At 46.1% G+C, this 20,180-nt stretch overlaps 1 protein-coding gene across 1 annotated transcript in view; it reads left to right on the top strand.

Annotated features, from left to right (window-relative positions):
- The first annotated feature begins 724 nt into the window (after window positions 1–724).
- Myo81F (unconventional myosin 81F) overlaps window positions 725–20,180 on the top strand; it is a 147,413-nt gene continuing 127,957 nt past the window's right edge. Inside the window, exon 1 of the mRNA XM_075674270.1 lies at window positions 725–999. Within this exon, the coding sequence (XP_075530385.1) occupies window positions 978–999 (22 nt within the window). The 5' untranslated portion in view covers window positions 725–977. The remainder of the gene's footprint in view (window positions 1,000–20,180) is intronic.

Raw genomic sequence — 20,180 nt, 5'->3', positions numbered from 1 at the left:
ATTCGTGTATTCAAAGGCCTTGTAAACAAGCGAGACAATGTAACTCGGGATTTTGGCCTCTGAAAAGAACGTACCATCCATTCAGTTGAGCCTTCTCTGAAGAAAACTACATTGGCTGCTGAACTGGGTTCAGTGTGGCAGAGCTAAACCTATGTGGGCTTTTACGACTTTCTTTAAATCACTCTTGCCTCGGAAGACTGTTAAAGATACCTTATGCCTGCCTCTGCCCGCGAACCCTCTCTCATTTTGCCTCCTTTCATTCCTTCATCCCCTTTCCCCCGTGCAGGGTAACAAACCTGGTTAACCTCCCTGCCTTCCCTCATTTTTACTGCCTCAGTCGAGCGTGGCTTCACGATTATTCGGTAGCGCTCTCTTGAAATCGGTGCATCTGCCGCAAACTCTACTGGCGTGAATTTTCCGTGCAGGCAAATACAGGCCAGTTATCAAGTTTTTTTTTTTTTCTACGCCTCTGCATTATTCCCGCATGTTTACAAACACGAAACTGCCCAGCATTCACTTTTGTGTTCAGTGTATCTTGACAGTTCTCGTAAGCTCAAAAACGCCCTGAAGCAGCGCCGATTTTGAAAACCGGGACGTGCGATTCGCGGCTCGGGCCAGGTTACTTCCGCTTCCGGCGTGACGCAAGCAGCGAGAGCGGCCGTTTCATCTCGCCGCCACCAGATGGAAGCACCGTCTAGGGCCGCGAAAACGAGCTCCCGGCGTTTCCGCCGTGGTTGGTGGTCGCCGCCTCTCCCCTTCCTCTCGCGTCTTGATATCCGGCGGCTCCTCCCCGTCCGAACGTCGGTCGCGCAGGCTTGCTTTGCCCGCCCGTCGAAATGAACGTAGCAACGGGGCCGCGGCGGCAACGTCGAAGACCGGCTAACGCCAGGATGGTGGTGTCCAGTGGATAAAAACGCTCGCTCACTCCGGGTTGCGGATATAAGCCCGCCGCGTTCCACGGCCGGATTATCGAAACCATGGACGAAGACGTCGACCACGGTACGTCTGAAAGAACCCGGGGGAGGAATCGTTTCTCGTCTTTTCTCTCTGCGCGCGCGCGCTAGCTCGCTCGCTTGCCGCTCGGCCATACTCTTTCGTTCGCTCATTCTATCTCCGGGAGAGCTTTCTTTCTTTTCCCCACGCTGTGCGGTGCAGAGAACCTGGCCGTCGCACGATGGACCGAAGAACGGAGGTATATAAAAGAAAGAGAAAAAAAGAGAACCGCTCCGAACTGGAGCTGGGATGTATAGCTAGCTTTCTTTTTTTTTTTAATCGAGGCGTGGCCGGGATAACATCGAGAGGGGTCTTTTTCTTTCCCCCTGGACTTCGCGCGTCAAAGGAAACCACGCTGATCTCGAAAGGGAGCGTTCAGTTAACCGACGAGCCCGGCACGGCGGTCAGCATCGCCGCTGTCTTCTACGCGTGCAATCGGCGCGACCGGAGAGTCGGCGCATGTCTGAATCATGCCCCACTTTTTTTGCGAGGACAGACCTGGCGCGCGCGCGTCCGAGCTCTGCGGCGTTGCGGGATGAATGGAAGCAAGCAAGCGCTCTCGGGTGCTGTGTGGCGAAGCGCGATTGCTGGGTTGGCCCTTTCGTCTTTCGGTTCTCAGAAAAAAAACTGAGCGATTGATAGCTCTAGCTCTGCGGTGCAGCCTCCTTGTCGGAGAGCGATCGGCAGGGATGGCTGCTGGGCGCTTGGGAACAGCCGCGACCACGGTCTGGAGCGTACGCTCATTCTTTTCTTTATTATTTTTTGTGTGCTTTCGTGCAATTCGGTATTAGATGCTGTAGTGCACGGGAAGTTCAAGGGGCAAATCCAACCTGATCCGTTTTCACAAGGAGTTTGTTGTGAAAGGCGTTGCGGCTAAGCATCAGACTGTGCGCGCGCGGCAGGGGCTGCCTATAGCGAAATGAGTAGCTGCACCCTTGCGGTGCCGCTTTCCTGCAAGGACTTGTGGTAGATCACCGGTATAAACAAATCGGTTGTTTTTTTAAGGAACGAGTTTTGGGTGCTTCTTTCGGTTACATGTGAGCAATGCGGAATTGATGGCAACCTGCGACAGTCTCGCTGAATTTGCGGCACCGCTGTCGTAATAAAATTTAAATACACGCATATAGGAACGAACTTTAACCATACACGCTGATGCGACCCCTGCCCCTTTATTTGTCAGGTGGGTCACCCGTACTCAGTGACTCACTGAAGTTTCCTCGTCTTGTTTTGCGGTGAAGTTCCGTGTTTTTTTGTCGCCCTAGGTGTAACGAGGCTTGGATGGAAAGTGCGATCAACCGTGACCAGCAAAGTCGCTCGTACACCCGACTGGCGCACGCATATATGTTCCGTACTTGCGTTCTTCTCCCCGGTTTGACGCCGTCTCGTCCGGAGTGCCTATTTTAGGGCGTTCCCTTGCCTCCGCCCCGGTTTCCGGGGATCATCTCCCGGAGCTAGCGCATAAAGAGGCGTTTTTCCTTTCCACCTTTCTTCTTTCCTTTTTTTTCTCTTTCTGTTCTTGCGGGGAGGAGTACGTCACGGGTTTGTCAACTCGGGGTTGATACCCACAGGTCCCACGAGCCGTATGCGGCGAGAAATGTTGGCGCTGTGCCAATTTAATTCCGTAAAAGTTGCAGCATGATGTGTGTTGGTGTGCATGTGTGTGTGTGTGTGTGTGTCTGTATACAGGCTCACCATATTTAATTTGGCAACAAAACCAGACAGATAATGAACGGAAGGAACAAGCTGGAAACTTCCACCGGAAGGGGTCGTCATACATACATACATACATACATACATACATACATACATACATACATACATACATACATACATACATACATACATACATACATACATACATACATACATTATTATCTGCAAGAGTGGTCCGACAGATTGAGGACTCGGAAAAAGGTCGCAGAATTGCATAAGCAGCGTCCCTAATAAGGCATTTATACCGAATATAAATCTTCTATTGGCTTATGGCTACGTACAGGGACTATTTCATGAGTAAATCATCTGCATAACTTGCGTAAATGACCAAGGAATTTTACGTGAACTGCAAATTCTCTTGGTGATTTTCGCCACTTTGAACACTGGAGAACAAATTAAATGTTAACCATTAAAACTAGATTAGAACCAAAATCGTTCACACAATTGCTTCGTCAGTTTCTATTTCGGAGTTCATATGTTGGAAACCCGATGTTCTATGTTTTCGAAATTTCACTTCATAAATATATTTAAAAGCAATAAAGCTTTTCTTTAATTTGGAGCTTCGGAGACTCCTCGTAGGTCTCATGCCTGGCCTGCTCTCGTCCCAAGAGCTTCCACTCTTACGATACGTCCTACCAAACTTTGAAGACTTGGTATAAATATAATTTAGCACTTTCCAGTTAGCTCGTAGTACTCAATAAAAAAAAAAGAGTTAGTAGGATACTTTCAAATTTATGGCGACACCATGGTGCTTTTGACATTTGACATGCATGTTAAATGTCAAATGCTTATACTTGGCAAAACGACTGATCCTGTGAGCGAATTTAAGGTAGTACTTGGCCTTGTGTTTTGAACTTCTTGGGGAATTGTATCTTGTATTGGGGAACTATCTTCGAAGTAACGCACCATCTTTCGAAAATATTTTACATTCAAACATTTTTCGGAATTCGGCGTTCAGTATTTTGCCCGATTCGGACGACAATCGGTGACCGAAATACAGCTCCTCAGTTTGTTTCGTGTTGCGCAGCTGAGTTTCGGAGCGAGTACTTTATTATTAATACACTGCACATTTTATTGACTATCTTATATTCATATTGCGCACATTTGAAACTCGTTCGTGTTCTGATGAAAAGAAACAAGCGCATTTCATTAAAGCTGGAAAGATGAAAATTTTCATTCAGAACTAACGCGCGTATTCGACACCTCGCGGAGAGGCGATGGTCGCATGTATTGCATCTCACACCGTGACCCCGATAAACGTCCGGGAGTGTTTCGAGCAGACGATTTGTAGCAGACGACGACGGTGACGTCTTGCCGAGCTAGCATGTGATTCTTGACGTCACAAGAGCGTGCTTCTTTTTTTTTTCAGCGCCACAGCGAGAGAAAGAGAGAGGGTACAGAAAACGAAGGCTGCATTTTTGTTGAACTTCAAGTACGCGCACGGATAAAAATGAAAAGCCGGCTCACGGTGGTGTACTTTTTGTCGTAAGAGGAACTGGAAGGTGAGGGGACTTTAAAAAAAAGATAAATAAAGGGGCCGGCGGTTTAACGAGCAGACGAATTGGGAAAAATTTTCCGTTTCAAGCAGACAGGGCAATACAGGTATTTTCCAGATACGGTCTTTCTAAGCGACGGCTTAAGTTTTCGTCTGCTGCGGAGAGGTCGTGTAGGTTCCAGAAGCTGGACGGCGCGCCGCAGCTGCGTATTTCGGTCGTCGACGCCGCATCGATTTTTTTGCTGAATGAACGACCGGCGCGCTTCCCGAAATTGCTCGTCGTCGACCGGAACCGCCACCTCGATAACGCATGCACGCTGGGTCACGCGGTGTGGGTCATCCCCGCGGAAAGCTGCTTCTTGATTAAAAGAGCACCCAGCTGTGGTATATATTTCGGCCTGCAGCTCATTCGGCGCGGACGCCAAATTAGCGCAGCTGTCGACTGACCGTTGCTGTTTTTGGCTGCGGTGGCTGCTTGTCGTATGTGTGTGCGGTATTTATATATATAAAAAAATATTTTCGCAGCATAAGTGGCGCACAAAATCGAAGAGACCACCGCGTGCGCTGAATGACGCTAGATCTCTTAATTAGCCAAAGAAAGCACATGCGTTTGTAGTCTTACAAAGTGATATATATATATATATATATATATATATATATATATATATATATATATATATATATATATATATATAGTGCGCCAGCACAGCTGGCGGCATGTCGGAAGAACATTTATCTTTTTGAGTTCTGCATGAAGGGTTCCGTGTTAATTTTGACCACCTGTAAAAACCTTTAGATGCGCCTAAATCTAAGTACCTGAGCGTTCTTGCATTTCGCGCTCGTGCAAATTCGGTAGGGAGTCGAACCCAAGACCTTGTTCTCAGTAGCAGATTGTCATATCTACTGAGCCGCCGCGTCCTTCTTTTATTATTTTTTGTACAGTATTTATTACAATGAGTAAAATGGTGTATGCACAGGGCTTTTATGTACGGTATTGTGAGCACGAGATGGTCACAACCAATAAGTACACAGAAAGAAAATTAACGTCATACAAATCAAACGCCCTTCACCGAATTAGAAACTAGAAAGGAGAAGCTAAACACCCAATAGAAAGTGGATACCAATCCGGTTGACATTAATGGTTTCCCACCGGGCACGGTATTATAGACATATAGTGAGAAACTCTGTGTTGTAGACATCAAAATGAACGTCCGAGCTACCGTGTCGGGTGGAAAACTGATTATTATAAGCTAAATTTATAGGAACACTTAACGGAAACACTACATCAGTTTAGACTTAGAAAGTATTGTTTCAAATCTCCACTTTCGATAATTTTGCGGTAATAGGCTGACTATTAGAAAAAAAAAAAAGAGTTCAAAAAATATATATTTTTTAAATTTCGCGCCGAAACCCCAGCGCCGCTAGGTCAGTGTGACGTATTAACGAAAAAGTGCGCCAATAAGATGTAGACGAGAAAAGAGAAACGACAAACACACGTCACGGATGTTGCAGTAGTTTCTCTTACTTGGGCCTTCGTAGCTCAGTAAAAGTTCTTAGAACTTGGCGAGTTTAGTCTTGGGCGCCTTTCAGATGGTGCGTCTTTTTTCAGATACAAAAGTAGTAAGATGGCCGCGAGCAGATGGCGTCAAAGTTTGTGACGTCAGGGCGAGGCTTGTGAGGGAAATTCAAGGTGACGTCACCACGCATCTCTCGCAGTTGCGCCCTGTATGGTTTATCGAGACTCTTCTAAGGATAGCAGTGACATTCTTGATACCCAGTGCAAGGTAATTTACAAATACAACTCAACTTAATTTGCTCCTCTTGGGTGTCTCGTTATTTAACCTCCTAGTAAGTTATTATTATTATTATTATTATTATTATTATTATTATTATTATTATTATACAGGAGGTCCTTCTGACAGTTTTACTACGGGACCTCCTTCTGTACTTGCATATGTTCCCATATAATCTATATAACAATGTGCTTTGATAAGATCCAAGTACAGAAGGAGGTCCCATAGTAAAGCTGTCGCAAGGACCTCCTGTTAAACAATGTATTAAAATATAAGCAAGGCTAGCAACCGAGGACTAAGCAGCGTAATAGAAGCACATAAACATAACGTATAAATAAATTGCAGAATGAGTACTTTTAGATACAATAAAGAGACAATGAACAAATGTATTAAATAATACTAAAAAAGGAAGGAGCACGAACGAGTATTCAGTAGTTGTGAAGAAAACCGTTCAAATGCATTGCAAAAGATTCACGAATGCACTTGGCAATAATATCCAACTCTATAGTGCAAAGAAAAAGAAAAGGAAAACTTCACAGGACACTATGTATAATATACGTTGTTCATGAAAATGCAAATTTATTTCAGTATATACGTTCAAACATTTACTTGGAAGTGATTTCGTAAATTACTAGCTTGCACTCAGTTGAAGTCAACTGCATACGAAAACGCACGGAGGTGGTTTAATTATTATCTTCCCATCAGTTTTCGACGTCTGTGCCCCTCTGTTGCCACAGACGGCGAAAGACAGCCCTATAAAGCGCATTTATGGAGTACCCCGAAATTACGCTTAAAAGATGTATAGATCGAGCAATGAAATGACAACCCAAGATGCCACGTTACACCTCGAGCCGTGATTTCTGCGCTTGGGCAAAAAAAGGAGATTTTAAATAACAGACGTGAGAAACAAAGCTTAACTTGTCCGGGCACATGGAAATGCTGCGTTGAGCATCCAGACGTGGCAATTGAAAAAAAGAAAACAAAAGGGTTTTCGTGTACGTAACGTATACCAGTCAGTAATTAGAACCGACTTGAAAAGCGACTATGTCTCTGATCTGTTTTCCAGGTATACATTTCTGTAGTTGCGAATCCTTCGGCCATTAGAGTAAGCTCAGACTCTTTTAACGAAGGCATAGAAGAGAAAAATCGACGCGAGGTTGTTTTTTGCACCTGGCGTCGTCTGCTCGCAATGGGCAGCTGAAAATGGCGGCGCGGCTGTGTCCGTGTTCAGAATGCGATAGGAAAGCTCGTCTGCCACCTGTGTGTAACCACCTCGGTCAAGAAGACGTGCGCAGTTGTGCGATACGAATTTGGCAGCGCCGGTTGTCCGACTGCGTGGTAACGCACTGGCTTCGAAGGACTTCAACGCTGTGGTGTTGCGTACGGCCGACTTCAAAACTTCACGACCGGGGTGCGGAATCCGATGAAAAAAAAAAGCCCGACATTTCTTGAGCGCAGCGTAGATTTGAGCTGTAATGTTTATTTTGTTAGTCAGTTTACCATCAAGGTACATAGCACATTGCAAAGCGGACATAGGATAAGGTGCGCTCATATAAAATGTATCAGACAAATCATATATTAATATCGCAACATACGGGATTAAATAAACAGTATCAAAAAAAAAATACAGAACAGTCTTCTGATTGTTTTTTTTTCCTATCACAAAAGCTGTGATTTCTAAGTTCGAACGTTCAAATTATGTGTGTGTGAGAGAGAAAGAGAGAGAGAGAGAAATGAGATACGAGAGGCAGGGAGGTTAACCGGAAGATAGATATCCAGTTTACTACTTTGTATTGGGGAAGGGGTAAGGGGACACAGAAAGATAAAAAAAATATGCGCATACATAGAAAGAAAGGGAGAATGCAGAAAAAGAAAAAAAAAAGGAAACACACACGAAAGAACTCAGGAGTGTCACAGGCGTTCAAACAGGTCGCTTGACCGGAGGAGTTCAAGTTGTTAACGCCCTTGTTTTTATACACCTAATTTAACCACCCGATTCATGGCCAATCCCCCACTGTGGGTTTGCGCCACAACTACGCAAGTCAACAGCAACAAGAACACACACACTGAAAATACAACAAGAATACAAGTACAAGAACAATGTACGCGGCCAACTTAGTGTTGTAATCTTTTACTCCATGGTTTCAAGCTAAATCTACGCTGGAGTTCGACTTTTTCGCGGAACCCGCTCATCCCGCAAAATTTCAACGCTTATTGTTCTTTTTAGGGGCTTTAGTCATACGGCGTGAGAACGCGGTCACTGCATCTAACACTGGACAAATGCGGGAAAACGTACGTGTCTTGTTTTGCCGCCAGTTCGAGCACATGCACCGCATTTTGGCCGAGTTTGATTGATTGATTGATTGATTGATTGAAAACTTTATTATTCCACCGAGCTGGGGTGCCCGCCTCTTAATCTACACGTAGGTGGGGGGGGGGGGGGACGAAGCAGTCCCCGCGCGTTGAGGACGGTGAGTCTTCACGGCCTCAACGGCCAGGCGGATTGCTCGACGCTGGTCGTCTTCAGCCTCGCTCTGGAGCAAGGCCTCCCAGGCTTCTCTACTGTCAATGTTTTCCTTGCCTCCTCACACTCCCATATTATATGGTCAAGCGTACCTTTTTTGCTTACAAATTTTGCAGAGGGCGTCGCTATAGTCCCCCGTCTGTGTTAAGTAGATCCAATGTGGTGATGTATAATTGTTTCCCTGGAGACGTCGCCAAATGCGAGCGTCCTCCAGAGAGAGAGACCGATGCGGAGGGGGAAAGATTCTTCTTTCGGCTTTGCAATGATCGACAATTTCCCTGTACGTGATCATGCTATCTTTTTTCCCTGGCCGAGTTCGTTCTCTACGTTATGTCAGCCACATGGCCTCCGAGATACGGTGGCGCGCGCACACGTCGTGCGATTTCGGAGGCCATGTTTGACTTCACGCGGAGAATGAACTCTGCAACTGGCGGCAAAACGAGACACGTACAAGCGCCCAAATCTTTAACTGGTGTGCGCGAGCGGCGACTTTTCCGTGCGTCGGCGCCGTATGACGGGGCGAGGCTGGAAACAGCTTAGCAGACGATGGGCCCAGCTGAGCGCGCTTTGTCCGCATGCGCTTAGCCTCAGACTCTTTCCAGCCGCGCCCCGTCATACGGCGCTGACGCACGGAAAAGTCGCCGCTCGCGCACACCAGTTAAAGATTTGGGCGCCTGTACGTTGTCTCGCATTTGTCCAGTGTTAGATGCAGGGACCGCGTTTTCGCGCACAAGACTCAACGCTTAATAGGCTTCGATTTCGGAGGTCACGAACCAGCACATTCTATGCGCAGGCGCTCTTTGAAATCTAGCAATAATAAAAGAAGAAAGGCTGACTCGGCTGATTTCAATTTCTTCCCGTTTTTTTTTATTTTGCGCGTTTTCTCCATACTCTGTCACCTCATATCGCGGCAGCAACAGTCAAGGGTTCACGTGCTTGCGTCGTGGTATGCGTACTTTGTGGATAGCGTCTTCGAGTGAGGCACGGAAAAAAAGGAAGAGAAAAAAAGAAAAGTGGAGAAAGGAGCCTCCTTATCACCAGTGTCGTTTTCTTCCTTTGCCGCTTGGACTCTATCCAGCCTCGTAAGGAAGGAACCTTGAAGTGGCCGTGTCGATCGGTCCAAAGGCCGCATCCACAATTTTTTTTTTCAGAAATGCGTACACAGTTAAGCAGACGACGCGCGATATTTTCCAGCTGGCGTCGTCTGCTCCGGCAGCTGAAATTTTCTGGTGCCGCAGGGCGACGCTGCATGTCTTCCAAACCACCGGCGTGCTTTGAATGCAAGTACTGCGGGCAACCTTATTACCTGTACCGCTTTGCTCACTTTTTCTTTTTCCCCCCTTTTTTTTTGCTACCTTCGGTGACTGCGCGTTCGTTATTTTTTTCTTCTTTCTTTTCTCTCTCGGCGAGCGACCGTTGACAAAAGGAGAGCCATCGTTTGCGGACCACTTGAAATTCTATCTGCGATCCGATAAGTAGTGTGCCGGCGATGCTGTCTTTGAAGAGCCTTTTTTTCTTCTTTCTCTAGCGGCAACGCACCGCGTCCCTTCACAGTCCGCTGGTCACGGATAATGGATTCCTTTTGCAGCTGTGTGCAACTATCTTTGGACAGTAATTGTCTTGACGATGCCTCGAAGGGGCTATACACAAAGCGCTTGCTTGCCTGTCCACTTCAGCCTCCCATTACAACGCAATGTTCGCTTCGTTGTACTTTCGGTTTCTTTCGGTTTCTTTCTCTTTCTTTTCTGTGTACAATGAGCAAGTAACTTTTTCGCACGCGCGCACAGTATCTTTTACGGAATGCTATCCTGGACAAATAAGAGTAAAAGCGCAAAAGCAGACCAGACGACGAGGAACACGGGCAAGCGCTATTTCTCGTAGTCCCCGTCAATTCTTTTGCGTTTTACTCGTACGGGGCTGTGGAATACCAACTGTAGCCCAAACTACCACCCTGCTAAGCCATCCTGGAGATCGTCAAATTCCGCCATATTGTCGAATTCCGCAATGGCGGCATTCCAAGCCAATGAGAGAGGCCGTAGCAGCCTTCTGCGCCAATCGGAGCTTACGAGATGGCGAAATCGACAACATGGAGGACATTTGACAATGTCCAATAAGAGCATCTTAGGGCTTTGGCAGAAAAAAAATACTGAATATTTATTTATTTATTTCATACTGCAGACCTAGAACAGGTCCGAGCAGGGTGGTTAAACACAACAATATTACAATGCGTTATTCAATCAAGTAGGGTGGTAAGACGCAACAGTAGTACAATGAGTCAAACAATTGAAACAGGCGACAACGAGTTATTCCAGTCTGTTATAGTTCGGGGAAAAAAAAGAATACTTGAATACATCCGTCCGTGCAAAATAAGGTGTTAGTGAATTCGGATGATGGTGTCGAGTAAGCCTAGACGTTGTACTGGACAGATACGATGCAGGATTAATTGATAAGTCTCCATTAATAAGCATGGTAAGAAATCGAATTCTTAAGTGTTGCCTTCGCTGCTCAAGGACTTCGATGCCATTATCACGCATTATTTGTGAGGGGGAATCATAGCGAGAGAATTCAGAATATATGAATCGTACGGCTTTTTTCTGTACCCTTTCCAGACATTTAATATTTTGTTTAGTAAACGGGTCCCATACAATACATGCATATTAAAGTTTCGGTCTAATTAATGAATAATAAGCAAGCAGTTTTACGTTAGGTGGGGAATTTCTAAGTTTATGTCGCAAAAAAATATAATTTACGCAACGCTGAAGAACAGATGTTATCAATGTGTAAATTCCATGATAACTTGTTAGTAATTGTGACGCCCAAATACTTATATTTTGTTTCTTCCTGCAAAGGTAACGAACCTAACGTGTAACTAAAGGTTAGTGCAGCTTTCTGACGAGTGAAGCGAAGAAAGACTGTCTTTTCAGCGTTAAGCCGCATTCCCCATGTTTTGAACCAATCAATAATGCCAGCTAGAGAAGCATTTAAATCAGTTTGATCATTGGTTGAAGTGATTTCCCTAAATAGCACACAGTCGTCCGCAAACAACCCAATTTGCACGCTGGGATGGATTGAAGTAGTAATATCATTTATATAGAGTAAAAAGAGCAGTGGCCCTAGGACACTTCCTTGAGGAACTCCCGAGGTGACCGGAAGACAGCCAGACTATTGCTTATTAATTTCCACGAACCGGCGGCGATCTGTTAGGTAGTTTATTATCCATGCGATTAATATTTCAGGGAGCTCAAGATGTCTAAGTTTTAGTATTAATTTGTCATGTGGAACTGTATCAAAGGCTTTGCTAAAATCAAGAAATACAGCATCAATTTGACCATTTTTATCGAGGCATGAGGCGAGTGAATGAATTACGGTGACAAGCTGCGTAACTGTTGAATAGCCTTTTCTAAATCCGTGTTGAAAATTAGACAGTATTGAATGTTTATCTAGAAATTCGTTAATCTGATTGGCAACAATATGTTCAATTAGTTTGCAACATGAGGATGTCAATGTTATTGGCCGGTAATTATCTAACAATGAACAGTTTCCCTTCTTGAATACGGGTACAACTCTGGCTACCCTCCAGTCATCCGGTAATTTTCCAACAAGCAATGAAGCATGAAATACAATAAGAAGGAACCTTGCAATAGTTTCAGCATAACGTTTCAAAAAAAAAAATGTTCGGAAAGTTGTCAGGACCGCAAGAAGATTTGGTTTTTTAAGTTAACTAGCATCGAAACTAAGCCAGGGTATGAAATAAAATTAGCTTCGGATGGGTGAAACGTTTTGTCTCTAGATGAACTAATGCCAGAGTTAGAAAATACACTATGAAAATAATAATTGAAGTGACTCGCAATTTCCCTGTGATCGGTAATGATTGAACCATCGATGCAGATTTGTGCTACTGACTTCTTTTTTTCGCTCAAGTAATTTATTCGATGGCTTGGCATGTCTAACTTGAAGCTGGATACTGCAGTTCAGACTTGGCATTGCAAACATACCATGCCAACTTGCCAGCTTTAGGTGCTCTCGTTTAGTCGCCAAGAAACACGTTATTATTATTTTTTTTAAAGCAGGACACTTAGTTCACATACCTCTGATAGCGGGTGTATGCACAAACACGCATGTATCCGTACGCACTACTGGTTGCGGCGGCTCATGTCGTAGGGCTGTTCTGCTGAGCACGAGGTCAAGGGTTCGGCTCCCTTGCGCGGCTGCAACGGCCGGGATCGAACCCACGAAATAGAAAAAGAAAGGATAGTCTTTATCGTTGAAGCAATGAGGACCTTTAGAGTCTCATTAATCTGCCTCAACACTTCTCTAGCTATACCTCGTATACCGCTATACCTATGCCTGTGACGGATCCGGTCGTATCAATCTCTTCCCTGCTTTCTTTTTGTTTTCACCAAAACCAACGTATCTTGCTTATCTCGAATGCTGGTCGACTGATGCTTCCGTCCACTTTAAATCCAAGCGCTTGTGGGCAAGAGAAAGATAGAGGTGAAATATTCGTGAAACTAAAGGGAAACCGCAGGGTCCTTCGACGGGCCCTGGGCGTGGGTGCAGTCCTGTCCAGGACCCCATGAGCCGCGGCCCCCCGGTGCCCTCCCAAGACCACATCGAGCTGGTCCCGGTATAGTTTAGGCTATATGTAGACAGAGAGGGTTCCCACTGTTGTGTGATGGGGTGTGGGATTGTATAGGGTTGGCCCTCATGAGCTGGCACGCACATGTGGCGTGGTATGGCTGCAGCATTGAAATCTGGGCATTGTTGCGGGTATGTATGCGACAGCGTTAAGGGACGCTGGTGTCCTTGGTGTCCGTGCCGCAGAAAATCCGGTATCCGTCGCCGGCGTCCCGTGAGCGAAAAATTGCCGTGCCTGTTCTGTACGGCGCTAAAGTTCTTCTATCGCTAAAGTTAGTCGCACCTTGTCTTACGTTCTTTACAAAGTTGTTCCTCGGAATTTTGAGAACGACAACCCACAAACAAATGTCGCGAGACGAAACCGCGACAGCGCATGCCTTTTATGTTAAGTCTTCTCAGAGCGAAATGTCAAAAGCGCGGAACAATAACAGAAGATCGGCCCACGCAAGGGGCCGCGTTTCTACCAGAAAGCTTAAGCGTCCTCCCAATTTTTCCCTCATCTTCTCCAACAACGAACCGATCTGAAAAAAAAAATCGGCAAGACGCTCTTTATACATAAGATCACGAAGCCAACAAACAAAGACACCAAGGAAAACGGGAAATTGCTTGTACTTACCAAGTGAGTTAAAGAAGTTATAGGGTAATGGCACTAGCATTAATTTATAATTTCTTTAATTCATTAGGTATAAGTACAAGTAATTTTCCCTGTTTTCCTTGGTGTCCTTGTTTGTTGGATTCTCATGATATGATTAATGAAAATCGGGCCCCTCGGTTAGCAACCCCCTTTCTTCTCGTTCTTTATAGATGAGGTTTCACAACTTCCAGTGTATACGTAAAATTTGCTGTGGGGTCTGGTGAGGGGCCCTTTAACGTCGACAGTCATGGCGAGATGCGTTCTAACGGAATTTCTACCATCGGCGTCAATTGAAGCACGAACAGCAGAGCGCATGGCCGAAGCATAGCTAGAACACCATAGCATAAATGGGGGGGGGGGGGGGGGCATGCATAGTGCTCCAGTCATCAGCAGCGACAGATGAGCGCATCCGGTTTTGCCGCACTGCGCGATGGTGCTCCCCCTATGCTGCAATACTTTCGTTTCTCTCTTATTTGAAAATGAGAGAGAGAGAAAAACAAGATTGCGGCGCAAACTGATGACATGCACCGTTATTCGCGTTTCACTTGACGCGGATAGCACGTATATACGATTACCCGCCGCGGTGGCTTAGCTGCTGTATGGTGTTGCGCTGCTAAGCACGAGGTCGCGGGATCGAATCCCGACCGCGTCGGCTGCATTGCGACGGGGGTAGAAATGCAAAGACGTCCTTGTCCCGTGCATGGAGGTCACGTTAAGGATCCCCTGGTGGTCAAAATTAACCCCGCGGAGTCCGCCACTACCGCGTGCCTCGTAATCAAATCGTTGTTTTGGCACGTAGAACCCCAGCATTGTATTCAATTCAGCACATGTGATTGTGCGCGTCTGTCAATGGTGATGACTGGACGGCGCACTCTATCCTTTCATATATGCTTCGGCCACGCCCTCCGCTGTTCGCGTTTCAGTCGATAGCACAGCGTATAGTTGAAGACGCCGCCGGCGTCCAAGGGCTCATGGGGCGGTATTCTGTAAGACTCCACCTAGTGGACTGTCCATTTCTGCCGCTGCTGATTGGCTAGGGCCTCTCGTCTCCTCCTCTCTCGTACAGCAGCGGCCGAAATGGACAGTCCAGTAGCTTGGAATCCTACAACATACCCCCCTGGCTGCCGTCTGAAGGGGGAAGACAGAAGGGAATCTCTCACCTCTTCCCCTTCCCTTGACTCCATTCCGACTACCCAATAAAGTCATTCTCTCTCTCTTACTTTAGACATATAGGTCTTGATTTCACAGATTTTAGATTAAAAGATGTGAAGTAGGTTTAAAAATTTTTGTTGTTAAATTATATGTTAGAGCTGCCTTCAATGTTATCAGAACCATATATGTGATGCAATGCAGAATAGCCAGAGAAAGAAGGGAGTCTTTTCAAGATGACTTATGTTACGGCGCATTGCGAATATTGGCTCCAATGGAAACGTTCGTTCGGCGCCGCGCATAATGCAGGTTGGAATTTTATGTCCCTGCTGAATGGATATGCACTGTGCATATCCCTTCCTGTGGTAGATTGCCTGTGGTAGCACAACTTTAGTCCATGAGCTGGTGTACTCGAAGTGGCGGGCATTAATTGCACAAGAAAGTAAAACGCATAGTCGACTACTTAACGAAAACTCGTTAATGAAGTATTGAACTAATTACCTTATGTCGCACATTGCAATTTACAAACTGTAGCGGTTGAGACTGCAAGACATATCCGCCTGAAATGAATTATGCGGATGACACCGTTTACGATATATGCGCCGTCAAACTTGCAGTAAAAAATGCACTGTCGTTCCACTTACTTTCTTATCATAACGTCGTTTTATTTATTAAAGCACAAAAGTAAATGGAACGCCAATGTATTCTTCCGCAAAGTACGGGAATTCATATCTCGAAACTGGTACCATCCTGAGATTTTCGTTTCAAGTGGATCCGCCTTGCGAGCCCCCCGGCTTGTAAATTGCAATATGTGTCATAAGGTCATTAGTTAAAAACTAAATTAATACATCCTTGTAGTTAGTCGATTGTGCATTTCAATTTTTTGTGGAAGTAATGTCCGCCTCTTAGCAGACGATCTCATGGATTATAATTGTGCTATCTGTGACAAGAAATTTTTAAAAAAGTGTTTGCTGAAGCACCCGGTATATAAAGTACTATGTGGCTGCAACAAAGTGCGCCGAAAAATACAACGCCTCCCGCTTTTTTCTTTGTTAGAAGGTTTAAACGATATATCCTCATGTTTTAAGTAGGAATCACACAAGGTGGGAAACGTCCATTCTGAACAAGTTACCATGAAACCCCGGTGGCGAATACTGAGTGGTTAACTCAAAGAAAATAATGTAACTAAAAGAATCCGCTAAACATAATTCGACATTTCATTAAAAGGTCGGTCGGGTTGCTTCAGAGATGTCTGTGCGCCGAATAATATATTCGAGTTTTATGTAGGGAGCTATTTTCTTTTGTTACGCAGTGCAGATCTGCACGTATACGTTGTCAGCATGCATAACTTACAAAGTCCACGTCATGGTTACCTCTCTAGACATTGTTTCTATATGTACATATCCACAAAGTACCCCATATATACAAAAAAAAGAGAAAGAAAATCCGGTTTTCACACTCGTAACACGCACCGTCGGCAATCGGGTAACGTGTCCTGTGCCAAGACTGATGTCAGCCCGTTTAAGCGCTGCACCTCGTTACTGATGCTGCATACATAAAAGGTGACACAGTGTTCGGCTTCACAGAGGCGCATAAAAGATGGATTGTTTGCAACCGATCAAGATCAACCGACGCGGAAAGTGCTTCTAACCGGCTTTATTTGCTGCGCCGAGTTATAACACCCCCTTTCTTTTTCACCATCTTTCTACACATCGGGAGTCGTCTGCCCACAACCGGAACGCTGACTAAAATCTCGTGACGACGTCGGTCGTCACCGACGAAACGACGTTACGCTGGAAAAGAGAGATCTCGCAACGTAGGCGCGTGTCAGCATCGAGAATGCAGGACAGGAAGCAATAAAAAAGAAAAAAAGAAAGACAAAAATAGAAATAACGGATGTCGCGCGCCCGGAGACATGTACTGACAACACCACTGTAGTGCCGGTTGCACTGGGCTTCCTTTTTCGTGGAAAAAGGAGTGGAACGTGGCGGCACACCGCGGCGGAAATGGAGCTGCGGCACAACTTTTGTTTGTTTCCTTTTGCTTTGCTTTTGCTTTGTTTTTGTCCGGAAACGACGAGTACCGTACTGCTGCCAACGATGTGTGTGTGTGTGTCTGTGTGTGTAGGTCGTGAGCAGCAGGCATTTTTTTTCTGCTCCTCCTTGCAGACGAACATCACCGGATCTGTGTTTGTCGTCTTGTCGTCTGCTTGATGGTGTGTGTGGTCGCGCACTTGGGCGCGTGCTTCATTTGCTTTTCCCCCGCGTTTCCCCTCACCGCCCTCTTGATGCCGTACATTTTATTTTTTTTTATTCTTTTATCGGCGTCTTCGTGGGCGGTCGGAGAAACAACCTGATAAGAGGCTGCGCAAATTGGTGCGTCAACGACGATTTCATTTCCCTTTTGGTGGCTTGCCTCGGGCATATTGTTGGACCGGCGTGCAGTTGTGTCTAAATAAAGCGGTACATTGGGGTTATTATTTCCTTCAATTACCGTTGACGCTATGTATGTTTCACATAAACGAGAAAAGAAAATTGATGCTTTATCGAGTTTAGACGAAGAAAATTGAGGCTTAAAGAATCTCCCCAGTTTATTGGCATCGAAGAGCTGCTTGAGCAGATAGCGTTTCAGTAGTATCAATACTGTGAGACATCTAGCGTACGCATTGCGGGCAGACAATTTCGGGCGACAATTAACCCACGGTGGTTCACTCGTAGTACTCATTCGCACTATCATTAGTGTAAGTAATAACGAGTAATCATTAATACTATGATAGGGCTCACTGACACTATCGGTACTAGAGCACCCAATGGCGTCACTTGGCTTCCCGTGGCACCTGGTAAGCCTGCTAGGGGTGTCACCTCTCCACACCTGCCCTCTCCTTTCCTCTGTCTATTGCCACTCCGTCCTATTTCTCAACTCACATATTGTATTGCGAATGTGAAATAATATAAAAGGGCCACGCCCCTCGTTTTGCCTGTAGTTAGGAATTTATGCTTGTAACAATAAAAAAAGACAATATTGTGGCACTTTGACATGTCACGTGACATGCCTGCAGTTAGCACTTACAATATTACACATTGTCGTAAGTAGTGCCCTGCAGAAACACTGCTCACATCAAAGTATAATTACCATTCCTTATAGCCGGAAAGAGTTACTTTTCTATATAATCAGGGGAAAATTTAAAAAAAATGTATATACATATTTAGTGGGCACTTTGAACGGACCTTAATACACATCGGGTATAACGAACAAAATTAAGGCATAACGAGCAAAATTAGGCTGACGCGAAAACACATTGAAAACACATTGACCACGCACGCTGTTCCTTCAGCACTTCTCTGCTTCAGCCCATTCTCTTGATTGGTTTATTTAGCTGCCGTGTACGCGTTAACTGCGTTCTTCTGCGAGCTGCGGAGAACACGAAGGCTCGATCAAGTGGAGACCGCCGCAACCCCCCACCCCCCCAGCAAGCTGCACCTTGGGCGACCCCCTCGTCTTCCTCTTAGTGACGCCGCTGAGAGTTAATGATTATTAATGAACACTATGAGGTGCTCCACCTTGAGCGTAATGAGTATGCTCTGTGGGTTCCCCATCTTGAAAGGGCTGCTATCACGATTGAGTGGTACAGATGACCCTCCTTTTCCTTGCCTATGTCTGCCGATTCGTACAGTACTCACAGAACTGACAGGGTATGTTCAATTTGCCGTCCCGAACTGCCCAAAGCTACCGAGGACGCTGCTCTCACCCAATGAGCGTTGGCGTACGCAGCTCCTCGGACAGTCCCGAGCCATCCAGGATGAATCAAAGAGGCCAACTTAGGCTAAGTGCTCATAGAATGGTTACTATGACAATCCCACCTCGAGAGCGAATGAGTACTAGCTGAGTCATTTAGTACTACACTGCCGCACCTTTACCTCGCCTTTATGTTCGCTAATAATCGTCCAAGGTTTTCTGCCCACGATGCGTACACTGGATGGTGTCAGGTACGTGTCTCGTCTCTCGAATGTTCTCTATCGTTCACGTCTTAGCCGCGTCGTAGCCGTCGCAGTTGGGAGTACGCTTAAAAAAAAAGAAATGAGCGCACGTTGGGCCGTGCCAAGAACAGTCACGTGACGCCCGACGGGCGGCAATTAAGAGAGACGCGCTGGGAACCGTAAACTCCCCGGGTAGCACCACAAGGACGGGGAATTATCGGAAAGGCCGAAGGAGACACGGGCGCTTCCAACATACACCGCTCGCTTCGTTGTTCTGGCCGTTTCCGCCGTTAGTTCGGCCGATATTTACGACGCTTGGCGACGCTATAATACGCGACGCCGTCGCCCCCTGCCCCCTGCAGCGCCATTGCGCGTCGCGTATCGAGACGCGGCTGCTAACTGTCGTCTGCTTGAGCCGTCGTGGTCGTAGTGGGAGAAGAACAGCACCGGCCTCTGACGGCCCAGAATCGGCCCGTTTCACATCGCCATCGGCTGTTTGTCTTTCTAATCCTCGGCCAGTCCCTTAGTTTACGTCTTCCGGCTCGCATCATCGGCGGGGGAACGTTGCACCCGTTTCCATGGCAACGGTCAAGCTAGCTGCCTTTCGCCCCGATGTCGTTTGTTCTTGGTCACCCGTCTCCCCCATCCTACATTCATGTTTTTTTTTTTGGTTCATCCAGTCTTGCGTATACGTACTGAATCACATGTATGCGGTGTATGGTAGTATGCGTCGTAGTATGCGTAGTAGTATGCGTAGTATAGTATGCGGTGTATTGTTCTCTACAAAAATTACTACACAGAAGGAAATGTGGCGTCATTTACCATGCTTGGGATTGATATGGCTAGTTCGTGTATACTTAAGCCCGCCGCGGGGTCTCAGTCGCTACATGGCGTAATGGTGGCATTATTACGGTGCTGGATACGAGGTCGTGGGTTCGAACAGCCCCGCTGCGCCGGCCGCATTTCGATGGAGGTGAAATGCAAAAACGCTCACGGGTACCGCAGGTGGTCAAAATTATTCCGAAGTCCCCCCTTCTCTGTGGCGTCCCATGATCCAACCGTGCAGTTTCGGGACATTAAAACACATAATTGAATTTGCACGGATTTGTCTATTAGGCTTCGTGCTTCACTGTTTGAGACGTTCCTTTAGGGAATTATGTAATATGCGCCTTTCATCTTTCGAAATTTCCGAGAAATCGTACGTTTCTCAACACACTTAGCGAGGCAATAAATAGCTCTTGCGCGCTTGCATACTTCGAAACGT

The sequence above is a fragment of the Dermacentor variabilis genome, chromosome 11 (genome assembly GCF_050947875.1).
Source record: "Dermacentor variabilis isolate Ectoservices chromosome 11, ASM5094787v1, whole genome shotgun sequence".
Lineage (NCBI taxonomy): Eukaryota > Metazoa > Arthropoda > Arachnida > Ixodida > Ixodidae > Dermacentor > Dermacentor variabilis.
Note: the sequence above shows the minus strand (reverse complement) of the source record. Positions and strands in the feature narration are given on the sequence as shown.